The 20,510-nt window shown below is 38.7% G+C and overlaps 1 protein-coding gene across 4 annotated transcripts in view; it reads right to left on the bottom strand.

Moving 5' to 3' along the window:
- Positions 1-20,510, bottom strand: part of Zdhhc21 (zDHHC palmitoyltransferase 21) — a 56,593-nt gene that overhangs the window by 28,906 nt on the left and 7,177 nt on the right. For 2 of the 4 annotated variants that reach the window (XM_085686187.2, XM_085686189.2), the window contains exons 3-6: positions 16,156-16,352; positions 14,728-14,826; positions 5,963-6,074; positions 2,967-3,105 (exon numbers count right to left, since the gene is read on the bottom strand). In XM_085686187.2, the coding sequence (XP_085542313.1) occupies positions 2,967-3,105; positions 5,963-6,074; positions 14,728-14,826; positions 16,156-16,309 (504 nt within the window). In that variant the 5' untranslated portion in view covers positions 16,310-16,352. The remainder of the gene's footprint in view (positions 1-2,966; positions 3,106-5,962; positions 6,075-14,727; positions 14,827-16,155; positions 16,353-20,510) is intronic. The other 2 variants (XM_085686188.2, XM_085686190.2) reach the window with 2 other exon arrangements.

Below are 20,510 nucleotides of genomic sequence, written 5' to 3'. Positions count from 1 at the left end.
AATGGTTTATAATTTTTCCATGAAAATGAAGAGGCTAAAGAAAATATTCTCTGCTTCTGAGAGTTTTAATAAAACCAATGTAACATTAGTACTATTTACTAGGGGTTTTTTGTATATATTATATTTTTTCTTAGTTGCTTTAACTTTTTCAGATAAGGTCTTATGTAACCCAGGCTAGCCTCAAACTTGCAGAGGCTGACCCTGAACTGTTGATGCTCCTACACACAGCCTCCGAAGTTCTAGGGTAGAGACAAAACCAAACATGCCTGGCTGCATATAGTTATTAACTTATTCAGTTTCATTATCATTCACATTTTTCAGAACATGAAATTACAAATCAGAGGAGTTAAGGAATCTGTTAAAAGTTATATACATAAGAAGAGAAGCTAAGCATTTGCACCGAGCGCATCTGTTTTCAAAATGAGTTTTCCACTACCATGGTCAGCAAACTTAATATTGAGAACCAAATCTTTAATATTTTTTGAGTTTTGCTAGCAAGGCAGTCTGTCACCACTACTCAATTTTGCTGTAACACAAAAGAAGTCATAGACGATGCATGGAAAAATGAGACCAGCTCTCTTATCCCCCAGTAAATCCTCCTGACAAAATCAGCTAACAATGGAGATCCAATTAACCTCCAGTGGCAGAGGCTGCGACCCTGGCCTGCCCTGCAAGTTGGTCTCTCTTCAGGATCTTTTCCTCTCCACTGACTGTTCTTACATCTTTTCACTCACTTTTTGAAAAACTATGATCTTCAGCCCACTGAACAATTTTCAGATACGTCTGAGGCCCAATTATAACACAAACAGTTTTCTTGGAGAACTCATGTTCTAACTAACACCAATTACGCCACAAATCAACCTGAAGCAAGATGAAACATTTCTAAAACCCTAATGGAAACAGGAACTGTATTCGCAGTGTGAAAATGCCAAAGATTCACATTCACATTTACAGTCATCTTTTCTGAAGGGTAAGAGGGGAAGACTACAAGTTCCAAGTTTGTTAGGACACCAGAGTGAGACTAAAGTCAAGATGGACCTGGCCAATTAGTGAGCCCTGTCTCAAAACAAAGGACCAGGTTCTGGCTAAGCTCAGTGGAAAGCACTCGTCCCACTTGCATGAGGTGCTAGGGGTAAAGATCAGTATCAAGAAGAAGCAAAACTGTCCTTTGAATCCGATTCAGCTATTGGAACCAGTTTTAATAACGTACACCATATTTAATAATCACAATCCAATCCCATTCAAAACTGAACCCCACTGAGGTCAGCAGCCACACACAACAGTCAAGTCTCAGAACAAGCCTGTGCACCAAAAGCAACTACACACAAAATTGAGACTTCCATCACTCGCATTACATAGTTTAACCGCACACCTATATATGGCATGTCATACGCAAAGCCATAAACAGTGTAAATAGTAAAGAAAAAGGTAACCCTTCACCTATTTTTTCTCTTTCTCTCTTCTATCCCTGGACATGCAAGCGCTCTCTCTTTTCCTGCTTTCCCCCACCTCTGTCTCTGTCTATCTCTGTTTCTCTCTCTTTCTCCCTCTCCCCCACCTCTTTCTTTCTTTCTCTCTCTCTCTCTTTCTCTCTCTCTTTCACACACACACACACACACACACACACACACACACGCAAATGCACACACGTGGCATTTTTTAAAACTACAACCAAAGTCCAAATAAAATGAAAAGTAACACAGGATTGTGCTCAATCCCAGCTCTGTAACTAAAATCACTTGGGTAATCTTTCCCTTTCTGTGTCCAGTACCTTATTTACTCCATTATCCTCAATTTTCTCTTGTAAATACTAGAAACAATAACATGAGAAGCCTACAGCAGTGTTGAGACAGTTGAACCAAAGGCTCTGGAGCTGCTAGCATCCTCACCATGTAGGCAAGTTTGGGCAATGCTCACATGATGTGTACCTAAAGGCAACTCTGGAACAGTGGTCTTAACTTTTGGGTCGTGACCCTTTTGGGGGCTGAAGGACCTTTTCCCAAGGGTTGCCTAAGAACATCCAGAAATTTACATTACAATTCATAACAGCAGCAAAATTACAGTTATGAAGAAGCAACAAAATTAATTTTATGGTTGGGGTCACCACAACATAAGAAACTGTATTAAGGGTCATTGCATTAGGAAGGTTGAGAACCACTGCTCTAGAACATCCTGGAAGTTCATCTTACTAAGGAGGGCTGCGGGCAGAAGACCAGGTAAAGTGGCACATGCTTGTCATCTTAGCACTTGAGGAGACTGAGCAAGAAGGCCAAGAGTTCACGGTCACCTTGGGCTACTACATTCCACCATCTAGCCTTAAAAAACAAAAACTAAAACGAGAGAAAGGAGTCCTCTTCTCAAAAAGTTAACTATTTTTGAGAACCTGTAAAAAGTTAACTATCCACACTCCAGGGCAGACCTAATGCTCAGGAATAGCTGACCAACACAAAACAGGCTTTTTATGTCCTCCTCTTTTGGTTATGGTTTGGTGGTTTTGGTTTTTTCTTCTGTTTTTGAAGAGAGAGAGAGAGAGAGAGAGAAACACAAACGAGAACAAGAACCTGAATTTGCACAGGCATGAAGGTGGGAAGGATCTAGGAGGAAAGAAGAAAGAAACTTTTGAAATAGTAAAATAAATAAATAAGTAAACTAATCTATGTTTGTTTTATTTTAGAATTTGATACTTTTTCTTCATTTTCACTATTTTAGGTTATTTTTAAACTGAGACTACTATTCCAAAAGAGCTAATATTTTGTTTTCTGAAGATATCTACTTAACACACATAGCTATAAAGAGACTTGTCTCACAAGAAAAACGGACACTTTCTCAGTCCCGGTGTAGTGTGAAGTTCACTGGTCGAAGGCTACCTTTGTCATCTCTGCCTGCCGCTCCTGTACTTTAAGGACCCATCGTGTCTACAGGTGTGCACAGCTGCTCTAACATCAGTGGATATAAACATGTCTTACCAAATTACGCTTTTTTAGTGGAAGAAAATAATAATAGTGGCAGAAAGAAAACATCAGTGCGTAGCAAGTCAGAAGCTCAGTGTAGAAACACAGTTGCAAAAAGAGCCAGTGGTTGTCTTCACCCACACAGTTGTTTATCCTAAAAAAAAGGAGAAACACGGAGCCTTTAGTAAGATGCCCATATGAAGATCATGAAGGTAAGCCTCAACCTAAAAGCCAGCTCTTTAAGACACACATTTATAGTGCCTTCTGTAAGTCACAGCAGCCGGTGAGGCGGGAGAGGAGATGGAAGAGGAGCAGCGCATTTAGGCCTCTGGCCAGAGGATCTTCAGTTAGAAGAGACTGCGCCCAGAGGGCAAGGAGAACCTCGCTCTGCACCCCTGCCCTGCCATAAAACATCTAGTAGAAGAGAGCAATTCTAATACTTTAGGGAAAACAGCTCAAACTCGCTACTTGGATAGACCTGTGAGGCACACAATTTTATTTTTACTTTATAAGAAAAATGTATCCTTGGCAGCTAAAAATAAAAACATGTTCAAAATCATTTTCATGTCCTCTCTGCCAAAACAACAGCGAAGTCCAACTAGAAAGATGATGATGCTATAATCAACCTGCCAAGGTTGGTTTAAAATGAGTAAATTCTATTGCTACAAAATTAGTGTATTTTAAGATTCCATAGAAAAATCTAACTTAAAATTCCAATATGAAACTATTTTTATCAAAATTGTATGAATATTTTCCTTTCAAAACAGGACTATACTATCACCAAAAAGGGAAAAACATATGGGTATACATGTATACATATGTATGTATGTATAGACATATATACACACATATATAAATGTGTGTGTTAAGTTTAATTTGTGTCTTAAATTATATCTTTTAAGATGCATAGTTTTGCATTATTTTTAAATATCAAACAGAACAGAGCTAAGATGCTTGAGGGTTTAATCTGAGGCTACAGAGCACTATTGGTAAACAGGACAATTAAAAGCTTTATTATCATCAAGAGAAGTGCGCTCACTCAGGACTGACAGGGCTCTCAGCTGTTGCTGCCCCACCCCCCTCCTCTCCTCCGTAGGCTCAGGCTCCGCTCTGACAGGCACAGAGCTCTCTTGTGCCTCTGCTTAAACTATTGAGAAAGAATGGTCAGAGACGAAAACAAAGACTTTGAGGCGTCTGAGAGCTGGCCACTGACTCTGAAGCTCTGACAGTTGGAATGCTGCAGTTCTGAGAACATTAAGAACCCCTGTCTCCAATTAATACCGTGGACACCCTCCCTCGGACAACAGCAGTGCTCTGTAGGAAATTCAATGGGAGAAATTCCCAAGTCTAGATCTGTCAACCTTCCTTGCTAATCTCCAGTTTCTTTCTACACCACTCTCCTCCCATCAGTACCCTGGAACAGACACTGGAAGCAAGAAACCTAGGAACAGAAATCTCAGCACCACAGTTCAAGTTAAAGTGTGCTTCATTTCCTTCCCAACAAGTTAGTCTTTACCTCTTAAAAACAGATCACCAGTATTAACAGGCGCAATGCGCAGATGATTCTTTTAAACTTTAAATTATGGCATTCTCTTGTAAGGAAGCATTAACTTTACCTTGAGTATTTATTATCTTTCTAACTGATAAGGAAAACTAATATAAAAAAGTGTTATGAATTTTCGGAGTGATTACCACTTATCTCAATGCAGATTTCACACAGGGTTTTTCATGTTTTATTATTGTGGTTATAAGTATCACTGAGTTTTAGAAAATTGAAAACTGATCTATTTAAAATGTGAGGCACATTTTTTAAACACTGCATATCCTAGTATATAATTCATATCTTACAGCAGACTTAGACAATTAAAAAAACCTGAAGTACTTTTATTTAAAATATTCTTCTGTTTTTCTAGTCTCTGGAAATCTATTTAAATAAACAGTTCATAGTTAAGAAAAACAATGTAAACTAAAATTTTGCTAATTAGCAATGTTATAAAAATATCATAGTCATAATAAGGGAAAGTTATCATAATAAAGGTGAAATTGATTAGCATCATTAGATAAAAGTGAAGTGTCTTCCTCAATCGAGTGTAGGTAAATGAACTGCTTTTTAAGCTTAAAGAGAGTTATTATGTAGTTAACTTCATATATATGTGCATGCATGTATGTACAATGTATGTGCATATAGATTCATAAAGTGCTATATCAATTTATAAGTGCTATACCAATTTAGATATTTAAACAAGATCCAATGTTAGAGAAGTAGAATTAAATATAATATCTTGCTCAAAATTTTTTGTGACAGCTTTGAAATGAAATACAATAGAGGCTCAGAGCATTTGGTTTTTAATCGACTTTTTAAGTGTCTTTAAATATTACAACAGAGCCCCCTATTGACCAAATATATTGGCAGTTCCACAAAAACAGCTAATTAGCTCTTAATATATATCTAACATGCACAAAATGTAAATAATATCCAACAGAAAATACTATAAAAGGCATAAGGAGTGGAAGGGAGTCACTAGCAAATGTGCAAAGTGTTCTCTAACGAGTAAGGTAAGCGGAATCGCAGCAGTGGCCACTGTGTCTTGGAGACGGCTGTTAGGTAAGTGCTCCCACATATCTGGCCATGCACCAAACGCTCTGCAGACACTGCCTCATTTGCTATGCGCACCCTAGTCCTTTGCATATTTGGGTATGTCTTAATTCTGAAGTTTTCTGCACAAATGTCTTCTTGTTAGCGAGATAAATCTCTACAGATATTTACTCTGGGAGTTGCAAGAACCATTTTTTTTATTTAAAAAATTTAATGAAATGACTTAAATGTTATTTCTGCTTAAAGCTGGAAGGTTCTCAGACTGTTCTTTTTTATTATCATAAACTAACCCTCCTGCCTCAGCTCCCAAGTGCTGGGATTACAGATGTGCACCAACACACTCAAATGTTGTAGGGTACTTTCAGCAGCAATCCTGTCGCTGTCTGTAAGCCCTGATGATCATCTACTTACTTACCAAGGACAGTGGTGGTCCATCCTTCTTACACAGTGGCCACAGCGGCTGCAGTGATGGGATCGCTTTGGCCTCATCAAATTACACTTGTTGCACAGCTCCCACAGCTCCCGTTCTGAGAAGGAGAGCAGATTATTTAGGAAGAAGGCATGCCTGCGATGCTGAGACTCAGTAACAACAGCTAGTGATGCTGAAACTCAGTAACAACAGCCGGCGATGCTGAGATTAGTAACAACAGCCGGCGATGCTGAGACTCAGTATCCTCAGCAACAATAGCCGGAGATGCTGAGACTCAGTAACAACAGCCGGCAGTGGTGAGATCAGTAACAACAGCCAGCAATGCTGAGACTCAGTAACAACAGTCAGTGGTGCTGAGATTAGTAACAACAGCCAGAGATGCTGAGACTCAGTAACAACGGCCAGTGGTGCTGAGACTCAGTAACCGCTACTAAATTCCACAGGTAGGCTTCAACTTGCTTCCCTAAGACATTCCTCTTTTTTTCTGGGTCTCCAAAGTAATCAAGCACCTTTGCCATAAATGCTGTTATGTGTTCTATGTTTTATACATTTCTATTTTAACATTACAAAAATATAATACCATTATTTCAAAGTAAATAACAGAAAGCATGGTACTGAAAAAATCATGAGAATGTAAGTAATTTTATAAAACCCTAAACTCTCCCAAAACACTAGAATTTTATATAAATCAATTAATTTATAGAAATTTTTTAATCTAAGAGCACTAACAAAGAAATAATACCGAGTCTTAGTTTCAGTACATTATAGGTGGGAAAACCAGATAGGAAGTAGAGGTGATGCAATGAGAACAGGAGAATTCTGGGAAGGAGGAAGCTGATTCCCTTCAGTCCTGCCCAGACCACCGAGAAAGTAGGATGTGATCTTCCCACTGAAAAAGGTACTGAGCCATATGGCTAAAATAGATCAGAAAAATGGGTTAATCAAGATGTGAGAGTTAGCTAATAAGTAGCCTGACCTAATGGGCCAATCAGCTTTCTAACTTACAGAGATCTCTGTGTGATTTTCTTTGGGGCTTGCCGGCTGTGGGGCACCAGGCGGGACAGAAACCCCAACAAGCAGGCAGCCCTTCATGTTACAGTATATAAATAAGTTGAAATCAACCTTATAAATATTTCTCTAAAGCATTTTATTTTTTAGTTAATTTGGACATGTGTATTAGGAGCAGGCTGGAGGTCAGATTTGGTTTAGAAGGCATCCAATAAAGAAGTGAAGGTTAGAAAAATCATTAGTATTTAATGCAAATAAAAAGATGAGTTTTGTTTTTATGAGACAGGGTCTTGCAACTATGCAACCCAAGCAGGCTTTGAACTGCCAATACTCCTACCACAGCCTTCTCAGTACTGGAATCAGCTTTTGCCATATACCCAGTTATTAATTTCCTCTGGACTATTAGAAAGCAGTCTACAATTATAGATTTGCAGAAGTAAAGAGAAAAGGTATTTTGTTTTCATTACAAATTATCCTAATCACACACAAAAAATCCTAATTTATCTTCCAAAATTAAATAATTGCTTTCTTATATGAGATGTATACTCTTTACAATTATTAAAATGAAGTTTTATAATTAAAAAACTCTTAAAATTTCAGCACTAAATGTTTCTACTACCTTCATAATCTTACAGTAAATGGACAGACAGTAGTTCGCAGAGTGAATATTATGTAGAGTGGGGCCCTTGCAAACAGTGGTAATCACTAAATGCCTGCTCAAATATGAAAGTTAAAATTTTTAAAAAGATTCTAACTGTTTTTAAAAGAAGATGACAAGGGCTGGAGAGATGGCTCAGCAGTTAAGAGCATTGCCTGCTCTTCCAAAGGTCCTGAGTGCAATTCCCAGCAACCACATGGTGGCTCACAACCATTTGTAATGAGATCTGGTGCCCTCTTCTGGCCTGCAGACATAAATGCAGACAGAATATTATATACATAATAAATAAATAAACATTTTAAAAAAGATGACAATAGTGCTCAATTTTCTAAAGGATTCCTTTTAAACTCTATTACTTTGGTTGAATTGCTGGGAAGAGATCAGCATACTCCAATCTTGATAGAAAAGTGTGAGGAAAACTCTGCTGTAGATCTTTTGAAACAGGTAAGTAGAAGCAAAATCTGACAGGGCAGTGGTGGCACACGCCTTTATTCAACATTCAGGAGACAGAGGCAGGCAGATCTCTGAGTTCAAGGCCAACCTGATCTACAGAGTAAGTTCCAGGATAGCCAGGACTGTTAGAGGGAAAAATCTCTGTCTCAAAAAAACAAACAGAAAAAAAGTAGTAAAATCTGTATCATATTAACTATGTTAAAAAATTACCTCATACAGATCCTCTTTTAATGGAACAAATCATGAGCAGTTTAAAGACCTTGAGCCGGCCTTGCTACGACACACAGGGTGGAAACTCCTCATGGTGGCCTCAACACAGGTCCCGCTACACTCAACACCCACAGCCAACGCTGACACCGGCAATTCACACAAGCAGACACAAAGAGATTCTCCATGGTGGGCCAGTTTCCACATAAAGACTTTCCAAATCAACCCTTTAAAACATAAATACGCCTTCATTCTATCGTTTTATGATGAATTAGTATGTAACCGTCTATAGAGACTCGATGCTTTATTCCAGGCCTAACTTCCTGTCTCCTGAGGGAAGAGCTCCTGGCCATAGAGAGGAGACAGTAACTCTGCTGCCCAGACCAGGGCTCTTAACTTACCCTACTTGTAACCCCTTCTCGCCAGAGGTATTCTTATACGATTCCAGTTATATAAGTAAATGAGTTTACAAATTAAACTTTATGGATGAATCACAAATTATTTGAAAGCAATTATTTGGTTTACACAAGATTTTAACATTTAAAGAATTTTGTACCAATAATACTTGTGCTTGTTTGTTTTCACGTAAAGAAAGCTTGACAGATATTTGATACTGCAAGACAGAAAGTTTTCAAATGTTTTGCAGAGTTGATTAATCTTTTGATTTTATAATCTTCAGTGCTGAGAACACTGTGCATAAATACACAGCACAAAATAGCGTAAGAACGTCTAAAGCCATTTCAGAAAGTACTGAAAATTCTGTCATAATCCTAAGCCAAAAATCATTTAATGATTCTTTTAAAGATTTCATTTTATTATTATCTTATGTGTATCAGTGTTTTGCCTGCACATACATCTGTGCATGTGCATTCGTGGTGCCCTCGTGGAGGGCAGAAGAGGGTGTGAGGGTCTCCTGTTACTAGGGTTACAAACTGTTGTGAGCCACCATGTGGGTACTGGGAATCAAACCTGAGTCCTCTGAAGAGTGGCCAGTGCTTTTAACCACTGAGCCATCACCTTAGTCCCACCCCCCATTTTTTTAATGAAACTTGTAGGAAATTTAAGAAAAAAATATATTTTTTTCTTGAGACACACTTGCTATTTCTCCCTGGCTTGCCTAAAGTTCACTACATATTCAGGCTGGCCTTGAGTATTTGTAGGTAATTCCTCTGCCTCTGCCTCCTGAGTGGTATGGATACAAGCAGGTACCACCTCACCCAGCTCTTCAAACAGTAACATTTAAGATCCAATATCCCAGTACGATAAATCTAAGGACAGGCTCATTTGATACATAAACACAGAATGATGGTAGGAAAATACGAAGTCCTTGTTTTCTTTAGGTTATTGTTTCTATAAGAGAAGAAAATTTTGTATATACAGTTCAAAAACCACAATCATACATATACTAAGATACTAGCTGTGATTTGGAGCCTGGGCGTTTCAGGCGGCTGTGCTCTCAGAACTCTGAGACATCCCCACCGCTCAGTGTCAGCAAGTGTCACCAGAGGTGCCCCAGGTTCATCATTCAGCTCTGAAGCTGTAGATCACACCCAGTTACAGGACCCACAGTTTAAGAAGCTGGGGCCCAGGCTAGCAGACTAGCAGACTCCAGCATGCAGGACACTCAAGTCCACTCCTTTTCTGTAAAACTCAAGAATACTTGAGACATGGATTTACAAAGCAAAATCTTCTGTTTAAAAAAAAATATAGCATGTTCTATCAGTGGTGGGGATGGCCACATAATAAACTGGACACTCTGAATACAAAAACGATATGGCAGGTAGATTACCCTCACAGTAAACTGGACACTCTGAATATATAAACTATATGGCTGGTGGATTACCCTCAACAAAGCCATTTTTTAAGAGCTCAAATAAGATTATTCCATAAAATTTGAAAATGATAGTGATAATTCTAAGTTAGAAATATTACTGTTTTATACTTGTTATTTCAAATATACATGTGAATATTTTTAACAAAATATATAGGTATAGCAATCTCATTTGACTACTATATCTACATGCTCAAAGGTTTTAAAATAAAATTCCAAGTACCTTCTGAAGATATAAAGTATATTCTCTGGTGTTTAACTTTGCCTCATATTTAGTGAATCACTTGTATGGTAAAAGATATTCTTAAAAAAAAAAAAAGACCGGGGGCTGGAGAGATGGCTCAATGGTTAAGAGCACTGCCTGCTCTCCCAAAGGTCCTGAGTTCAATTCCCAGCAACCACATGGTAGCTCACAACCATCTGTAATGAGGTCTGATGCCCTCTTCAGGCCTGCAGACATATACACAGACAGAATATTGTATACATAATAAATAAATAAATAAATAAATAAATAAATAAATAAATAAATAAATAAAAAAGACCAACATCTAGATGAGAGGCAGAGGTAGAAGAATCAGCTAGAAGATTGCAGGCTAGCTAGCCGGGAATACTCCATGCAGATGCAGAAACAGGACACCCTGCTTCAGTGCTTCAATACAGTAGAGGGTTATTATCATTCAATATCTTATTCAACAAGAAATTGCTCCCGAAAATTGTCCTCTGACCACTACAAACACACTGTGGCACATAAGCAACTGCGAATGCACACCCATTCGGTGCTCAATCTCTCTCTCTCTCTCTCTCTCTCTCTCTCTCTCTCTCTCTCTCACACACACACACACACACACACACACACACACACACACAAAGAAATACGAAGAAAAGGAAAAAAGAAACTGTATATAAAATAGTTCTGTGTGATTCAATAAAAATGTTTAATTACATGTATTATGGCTTTAAGTTTCTTTTTCTGAAGAGCCCAACTATATGAAACTTATCAACCATCAAGATTTTACTAAAAATAAAACATGATTCTATATTTTCAACATCTTTCATGCTGTATTATTTTCCTTTGTTAAAGTGGCAACTTTTACTAAGTTAAAAAAAAAACTGGGCAGTGGTGGAGCCCTCCTTAATCCCAGCACTCGGGAGGCAGATGCAGGCAGATCTCTGTGAGCTTGAGATCAGCCTGGTCTACAGAGCGAGCTCCAGGACAGGCTCCAAAGCTACACAGAGAAGCCCTGTCTCGAAAACAAAAACAAAAACAAAACAGACAAATATATCAGATAACCAGTGCCAAACCACATGACACCTCCAACACCCCGAAACCACATGACACCTCCAACACCCCGAAACCACATGACACCTCCAACACCCCGAAACCACACGACACCTCCAACACCCCGAAACCACACGACACCTCCAACACCCCGAAACCACATGACACCTCCAACACCCCCAAAACCACACGACACCTCCAACACCCCAAAACCACATGACACCTCCAACACCCCCAAAACCACATGACACCTCCAACACCCCAAAACCACATGACACCTCCAACACCCCGAAAACCACACGACACCTCCAACACCCCGAAAACCACACGACACCTCCAACACCCCGAAAACCACACGACACCTCCAACACCCCAAAACCACATGACACCTCCAACACCCCAAAACCACATGACACCTCCAACACCCCCAAAACCACATGACACCTCCAACACCCCCAAAACCACATGACACCTCCAACACCCCCAAAACCACATGACACCTCCAACACCCTGAAACCACATGACACCTCCAACACCCCCAAAACCACATGACACCTCCAACACCCCGAAACCACATGACACCTCCAACACCCCCAAAACCACATGACACCTCCAACACCCCCAAAACCACATGACACCTCCAACACCCCCAAAACCACATGACACCTCCAACACCCCCAAAAACCACATGACACCTCCAACACCCCCAAAACCACATGACACCTCCAACACCCCCAAAACCACATGACACCTCCAACACCCCCCAAAACCACATGACACCTCCAACACCCTCAAAACCACATGACACCTCCAACACCCCCAAAAACCACATGACACCTCCAACACCCCCAAAAACCACATGACACCTCCAACACCCCCAAAAATCACATGACACCTCCAACACCCCCAAAAACCACATGACACCTCCAACACCCCCGAAAATTATAGCAAAAGTGAAAGACAAAAGTGAAAGACAAAAGAAAAAAATTTCATATACATGCACACGTGGTTAAAAAGACGACAGTGGCACTTCTAGGTTTGTGACAGCAACGTCACTCTCCAACTAGGTAATCTAGGGTCATCCTAGATTAGACACTCCTAACCTAGCCATCTAACTCAATTATCCGAAGAACCATGTGATTTGAGACTTGTGGACTTTGAAAACATTAAAATTTACTAAAGACAGTTTGTTCATTTGTTTGTTTTAATTGAACAATGGAGAAGTTCTTTGGTCTCTTAAGAAGAAAATCGCCACCATCAAGTAGGACAAGACAAAATGTGAACCCCCTAAGTCAGCAAGATTCCCTGATGTCCCCAATCACTTCATCTAAAAAGATAACAAAACAATGGTTTTATACGGACTCATGAACCTCTAGCTCCCTGCTCTCAAATCTGACTGCTTGTTCTTGCAAGCATCTCTGCCACTGCTTTCCATCAAGATGTGACACAAAGGGTGCGCGCTCGACCAGGGCTGAGCCAGTGTCGATACCATGCCCCTGTACCTCTAGATTATGAGCTAAATGAATCCCCTTTCTTTAACAGTAGCCTGCCTGCCTTGGTCATATCATTACAATGACACAAAGCTACACAGAGAACTGGATACTAAGGCAGGACTATCACAATAACTCTACCAAGAATGTGCAGCTGGTTTTGGTACTAGACTTCTGGAAGAGTTTGGGAGAATGCACTAGAAAAGCCCAGAATACTATAAGCAGGGCCTTATGGGCAATTCTGGAGGAGGCTCTGGAAGAAGATAATGCTTGAGTGAGATAAGGAAGCTTTCCCATGTCAGTGTGTGCTAAATAAATCTTTTCTTTATACTTGCCTACCATAAGTACTTCATTATAATGTCAAGAATTTAGCAATGTGCCCATTTTTCTCCTCTAAAATTTTAAGATCTAGCAATTTAATTGTGTGACAATTTCACAACAGCTGAATCATGGCCACTCCCTTTATACTGTCTTTTATGGACTAACTGTCAGAAGCCTATAGATATTTCAGTGTTTGACCACTGCAAACAGAAGTATTGTCCAGAGTTATAAAAGGCCTGTTTCTTTGTTCTGGGGCTACTAGACTTCAGAGTGAGGTAGCAGCATGTGAATATGATATAGACATCTTCCCGCTATACTGTCTGGGAGGAGGAAGATTACAAAGTACCACTCTCTGTCCTCACCCCCAAACAAATGCACATCAACTGCTGAGAGACCAAGCCGCTACTGCTCTAAGTAAATAAAAGCTACACATTCAATACAGTGCTATAGCTACACAAATATCAGTGTGACACTCTCACTAATCTCTAAATCTGTGCACCAAGTAAAGCTTGGAATGGCAGGTCTCAAAAACCAAGAATCAGGATGACTGGGGAGCTCTGTGCGGCAACTTGTCAACCTCATTTCATAAGGAATTAGCAATTTAGTTCCCAGACTCTGTTACACACTGAAACCATAGGGAAGCTTTCAATAACCTCACATCTAGGTCAATGCTCAAGTATTCTGATTTAACTAATACAGTTGTGAGATCTAGACACTGAGATTTCTCTAAAGCTTCCCAGATATTTGAAAGCACAAGTTAGGAAACCACTAAAATACTATAGAAAATGCTCTGATTCCAAAATGGACTACAAAAGCATATAGAAAAGTACAGAATTCCAAAAGTTAACATAGAAATAAAAAAAGGAACTCAAAAGAGATAAAATTGAGTTTCTATTATATCTGGTATATAACAAAATAAACAATCCAATTCATTTCTTTTCATGGTTTAAATGGTTAGCTGGCAATATAATAATAAAAAAATTATCTTTAATTGATATCAGGACCAAAAGTTTTCAATTTTTCATCAAGTTATTTGAATCTGCAGAAGACAGGAAATAGTGTCCGTGACACTGAAGTTATTTGAATCTGCAGAAGACAGGAGATAGTGTCCGTGACACTGAGAGTGTTTGCTCTAAGCAACTTATCAATATCACAAGGCGAAAATCCTGTTCTTAAAAAAAAAAAAAGCAGAATTTCTTAGGTAATTTGTTTCATTTAACAGGTATATATTTGCTGTAAGAGGTAGAGATACAGTTCACACCAACACGTATACACACCGAAGAGAAAAGAACCTCCATGGTCAGAATATATATGGATCTAAGGAGCGAGAAGAACAGCCACAAAAAGGGGGAGGGGTCTCGCAATTGAAAACAGACATGTTAGCAAAGACTTCAAAGTGATGTCAATGACTTACATAAACCATATATTGGAATTAAGAAGATGTGTTAATAAATATTATAATTCTAGCATCAGCAAAATGAATAAACCTAAAGAGAACCCTACCTGCATGTGGGATCTTGGGGTTTTCAGGGAGTCTTCCAGGATCGGTTAAGGAGGCCCTCACTAAGGCAACCAGACAAAATATAGAAATGCCATAGAATACTGTAACATGAAATTAAATAAAGAAATTAGTCATTCATCCTTTAAAATGTTTTATCAACAAGCATAAAGTTTAAAAGTGCACTTTAATCAACTTCGTCAGAATAACCTTATCAATAAACTAGATATTAAAACGAAGACGATTTATTTTACTCATCAAATAGTCTTGCCAAGATGATGGCCATACTAAACGTACCAATTTAAATATGATTTTCCAAAATAACTGATAAACTTAAAATAAATGAGATTCTTTCACACAGTAGCATCTGATAATGACAAATAAATGGACTCATTTAAAAGGATCAAACAGCATTTAAAAAGTATTCTACATTTAACCTTTCATCAACTCCACCTTCAAAATTACTCTAAATTAGTGATATTTAATTGCCTTCGTTGATGAATCTTAAGAGATGTACTCTTAAAAATTAAGAAATGAAGAATTAGAAACTTTTGAAAGTTAAAGTAACCATAAAAGTTATATTAAGGAACAACTGAGATTCAGTCACCATAATTATACATTTTAAGTTAAAACATGGGCCTTTTGTGGGGAAATACAAAGCCAACACACTGAACACATAAAAAGCAATGTGCTCACCGAATGTGTGCCTGACTACAAAGTAAACGTGTTTGTTGGCTTGTCTGTTTGATGTACATCTTACTAAAGAGCTCAGGCTGGCTTAGAAGTTACCATTTTCTTGCTTCAGCCTTCTGAGTGCTAAGACCACTATACACACGGTCATATATAGCAATATGGATCAGCCTTATCACTTGTATAAATAAGGATTATATTTCTTATAGCTGTTATGAGAGCAGAATGAGGGGAAGGACATGAAAGCTGTAAACACTATGGATGACCGTATGAGTCATTTTTAGGATCATGACTTGTTAGGATATCATTTACTAGTAATATATTCCATCCTTTTCCCTATAAAGCCTCCATTTTTAAGTTAGGCACAGTGATGCAAGCCTGGGGCCACAGCATGAAGAAAGCAGCAGCAGAATGGCAACTCCTAGGTTACAGAGGGAAGCCCTGTCTCAAAACAGCAATCAATCAATCAATAACCGCCATGTCTGCAGCTAAATACAAAACGGACAGAACTGTTGTCAGACTTCTCCTGAACAAAATGATCGCCACAGACTTTTCAGAGTGACATGAATACGGAGGTAGGATCTCAGCTCTGCAAGCCCAGAAAAGCTGCTGTCTGTACAGCTGGAATGGGAAGGTTAGCAGTACTACTGAAACAGCACATTCCAAGCTATGGAGACACTGTACTTCAGAACGTTCACAGTAAGAAAAATCTTTATATAAGATAATAAGACTTAGAAACTTACTTATTATCAAAATGCCTGGAATATGTCCTTCTTCATAGTGAGGAAAGAGGACAATTTTGGGAATTAAAACAATATTGTATAACCAGACAAAGACAATCAAACCCATGCAGCACCAACCATGTGGGTCAACAACAAAGTGAATCCGAAGCCCCATTCTGCAGTCCTAGAACTGCCTGCCAACCCACAGGAAGACAATCCTAAGAGAGAAAAAACGGAGAGTTACAAACATGGGAAAATTCCTCAAAAAGCTGCAGCTCTGGAAACTATATAACAACATTTACTGAATTTCCTTTGTATATTTAGCTTTTTTCTCAATAAGAATTTAGGGGAACAAACAGAAAATTCACCAAAATCTTCAAATAATCTAATTTTAATTGTTCATTATAAATCATCACTATTAAACGTGCAAACTGGCATGATCTGTTCAAAGAAATTTTTTATCCTTAACTACAAATTCTCTGTGTAAACACAAGAGAAAAAGAGTGACTATGTTCACCAAAAGACATGTACAAAAGTCTAGCACTTTCACCAAGAAGCCAACATCACAGACTCTAATTCTGGTTATCTTAGAGTGGAAAAGGTACCTTGTAGCTAGAAAGGGATCTGATCCTCTAAAGGGCCAAAAGCATTCTGCACCTCGATCTGGGTAGTACTTTGTGGATATATGCAAATGTAAACATAAAGACCCCGTTATGTACTTAAAACCACAATGAAAAAATCTGTAAGAATATTTTAAAAGCAAAAATGAAGTGAAAGTTACAAATAGTTAAAATGATTACATTTGTGGGATGAAGCCCAACCAATTTCATTCCTATCAGCTCAAGAGGGCTCCTGTCTAAATGGGACTTTCATTCAGCTGAAAGTTAACCATGAGCAACAGATCCCTATATGAGACAGTCTCCACATGAGCTGAAGTTTCAACCAGAAGTGATGTCCATCAAGGGACCTAACACACATCCATTCTGCAGTAGGCACGACTGACAAAGGTTAAACAACAACTATTTACTATACATAGTCCGGGGCATCTCTGACATAAATTATAATAGTATAATAATAAATTAGGCCAGTCATCTTCAAACTTGTAGCAAACTAGAATCAATTAGGGAGCTTAAAAAAAAGACACATTCCCAGACCCCGCAAGGCTCCAAACCCACCTGCACCTTCAGGATGACTGCTAGTTCAGTACTTGTACCTGTACCAGTCGTTTCTAGACAGTGTAGACACAACTATTAATAAGGCATGATCTTTGCTTAAATCAGTGGTTCTCAACCTATAGGTCGTGACCCCTTTGGCAAACCTCTATTCGCCAGAAATATTTACATTACAATTTATAACTGTAGAAAATTACAGTTATGAAATAGCAACAAAAATAATTTTATGGTTGGGGGTCACCACTACGTGGGGAACTGTATTAAAGGCTTGGAGCATTAGGAAGGTTGAGAACCACAGTCTTAAATAAGCAAGTCCAGTTGGAAAGTGTCATTTTAAAAGGGTTTAATTTATTATGGTAAGTTCTAGATCTATGAACAAGTTGTCAGTAAATGCACAGAAGATGGGACCGAGTTACATCCATATCCAAGCGGACTTCCTGAAACAGATACAAACTGAGCTCAGTCTTAAAGATGTAAACGTTATCTCAGGAAAAAGCACGGCAGTTCTGGAAAGGGAAGCAAGAACAGGGTGACGGTGGCCTGAGCATCACAGCAGGAGGTGTCACAGTCACACCGCCTCCCAGGGACAGTGATGGGGGGAGCAGGGGGGTGGGGGGGACACTCTCACCATGGGGGAGAAACAGATGTCATTTAGAATGCTCGAACTTTATTCTTATGCACAAGGAAGTTATTAAAATGGAGGGTAAGTAAGATTTGTACTTTAAACTATTGACACTCTTGTATGGAGAATAAAGTTAAAGACAGATCAATTAAACTAAAATAATAAAAGAATACAAAAGCCAAAATTAATTTTAGAGAAGAGAGCAACTGAAACAAAATCAAATCAGTAAGCCTTACTAGTTAGTTCACTACTAGGAGTTAAAGAACAGACAAGGATGACCCCCCCCTCCATCTGCAGCTAATGATACATCAACTATGTGATTCTAAGAATGACTGGTCTCCCACTGAAGGGTCTTGGGGTGCTCAGCATGGCCAAAGGCCACCAAAACAAAGATCAAAGGGCACTAAAGTTAAAAATACATCTCCTCTCATCCTTAGAAACTCCAACTCCTGAAGCAACAAAAGAAAAAGAAGGTAGCTAATTAACAGTAGACTCCTTGCCTAGCATCAATCTCCAGCACAACCAAAAAAATAAATTAATTTAAAAATATATTTTTAATTTAAAAGGGGTGGCAAGAACTCAAATGTAATACTCCCAACAATTCAAATCAGATAAAGTTCAAATCAGTATTTTTATATGAATGATAAAACAGGGATAGCACCCAGGTCGTTTAAAAAGTAAAAGTTGAACTTCATTACCATTTAGTCTGAAATTTACAAGACAGTTTAGTGTCATTAAAGTAAAGAAAACCAGAGAAACTAAAGCATACTGTGTAATTTGCTAGGAATCATTATGCTAAAAACTAAAGGCGCACAAATACAAATACCCACATAGGTAAAGGGACACATTCCAAAGAATAATTTGGGAGGATGGGAAGTTGGAAAAGGGCTTTGCTATGTAGCCCAGGTTGGCCCCTTGCTAACTATCAAAAGCTACAGAAAAAGGACAGGCTCTGCCTCCCAACATACTCAATAGTATGAACTTCATTTGCCTTTTTTCTAATGTTTTTTGGCTTTCAATGCTTTGGTTCTACTCCGGACAAAAAACAAATTTCACATACTAGAGCACTTCTAATCCTGTTAGCATTAGAACAGAAACACATACAAACCTACTAAGCAAGAAAGAAAACGATCAGCTATTCTTCTTTTGAACTTTGTTTTTAATTCCTTTAGTTGTGAAGTAACAAGTTGTTATTATTAAAAGATCAATTCCTGACAACAGAAACTACTACAGTAACAACGTCACTGAAGGTAGGTCTGTTTCCCTGAACGAAAATATATAAAAAGTTAACACTCAAAAATAGCATCCCCAAGAAGAGCGAGACCAGAGAAATTAAACAAGGAACACAACGTCGAACACTGGAAACAAATACCTGATCAGTAAAAATCAGCGACACATGGTCCTTACAGTAGGCTGGGAGAACAGTGGGCTTCCAAGAGCCACAAGCCCGTGACTGGTAGAGAGCAGGATCACGCCAGCGTGGACGGCCAGCAGGTGTGGCTGACGGCTGGACAGAAGCTATTACACACTGAGCAACAGTCAAACTCAGCAGCGCTGCTCAGGCTTATGGGCGGCATTTGCCAAATACTTTCATTAGCTGGAGATCCCCACATGCTAATTTGTATATTAAATGTGAGCTCATAGGCAAACTTTGAAGTGACTAGCTGACGAACTGGTTCCTCGACATAGGAGATTGCTATCTGGTGACTGTACTTTAGTGCAGGGGCTGGCTTCATACTGACGTAATTACTACAGCACAAACTACTTTTACAGAAATTATAATTCAACTGTAATAAACTGCCCTGAGGAAATATTTACAATGTTCTATTTATTCTGAAGGGATATGATCTTTCCTTTCTTGTCATTTCAGTTCACCACCTCAGAGAAAAAGATTTGAGTCACTGAGGGAAAAAATAACAAAAGAACTGACTATACGACAGAAAATTGTAGTATCAGGATAAAAATTTTAGAGAAAAGTAAGGATTAGCCAAAATAACTAACAAGAAATGAAGTCAAGCATACATTTGCAAACTTAGTTTATGACTCTGCACTTTACTAAAGTTGGTTTTATTCCTATTCCGTAAGTATGAGAAGCATTCATCATTTGCTGTTCATGTCTCAAGGATCTCCAACACTCTGTTTACTGTTTAAATTTAACTCAGGACCGAAAAGTAATACAAATTTCCCTGGCACTTTAGCTCACAATGATTTCTGTTTCCTTATAAAAATCAATAAAAATCCAACTCTGGAAGAAAAAAAGCAAGAAAATTTAAATGTTTGGAGGACGGATGGCCTTCACAACCAAGACCCCAAAAAAAGACAGACAACATAAAAATTTAAATTTCTGAGCTCAAAATACACAAAAAACAAAATTAAAGACAAGACACTCCTGGAGAGAATATTTTAACGTATGACTGACTGGTAAGAGGCAGACAAGGTAAATACAGGAGGAAGCAACTCACAACAGAAAACACCAAACGGGAGCCATTACTGATGAGGAAAAGTGGAGTGACTAGGTACTTTCTCATGTTGAGAAGGCGCAGGGAAAAGCACTCCCATATATTGCTGACCTGCATGTAAGT

This window comes from Myodes glareolus, chromosome 3 (assembly GCF_982192425.1).
Source record: "Myodes glareolus chromosome 3, mMyoGla1.1, whole genome shotgun sequence".
In the NCBI taxonomy this organism is placed as follows: domain Eukaryota; kingdom Metazoa; phylum Chordata; class Mammalia; order Rodentia; family Cricetidae; genus Myodes; species Myodes glareolus.
Note: the sequence above shows the minus strand (reverse complement) of the source record. Positions and strands in the feature narration are given on the sequence as shown.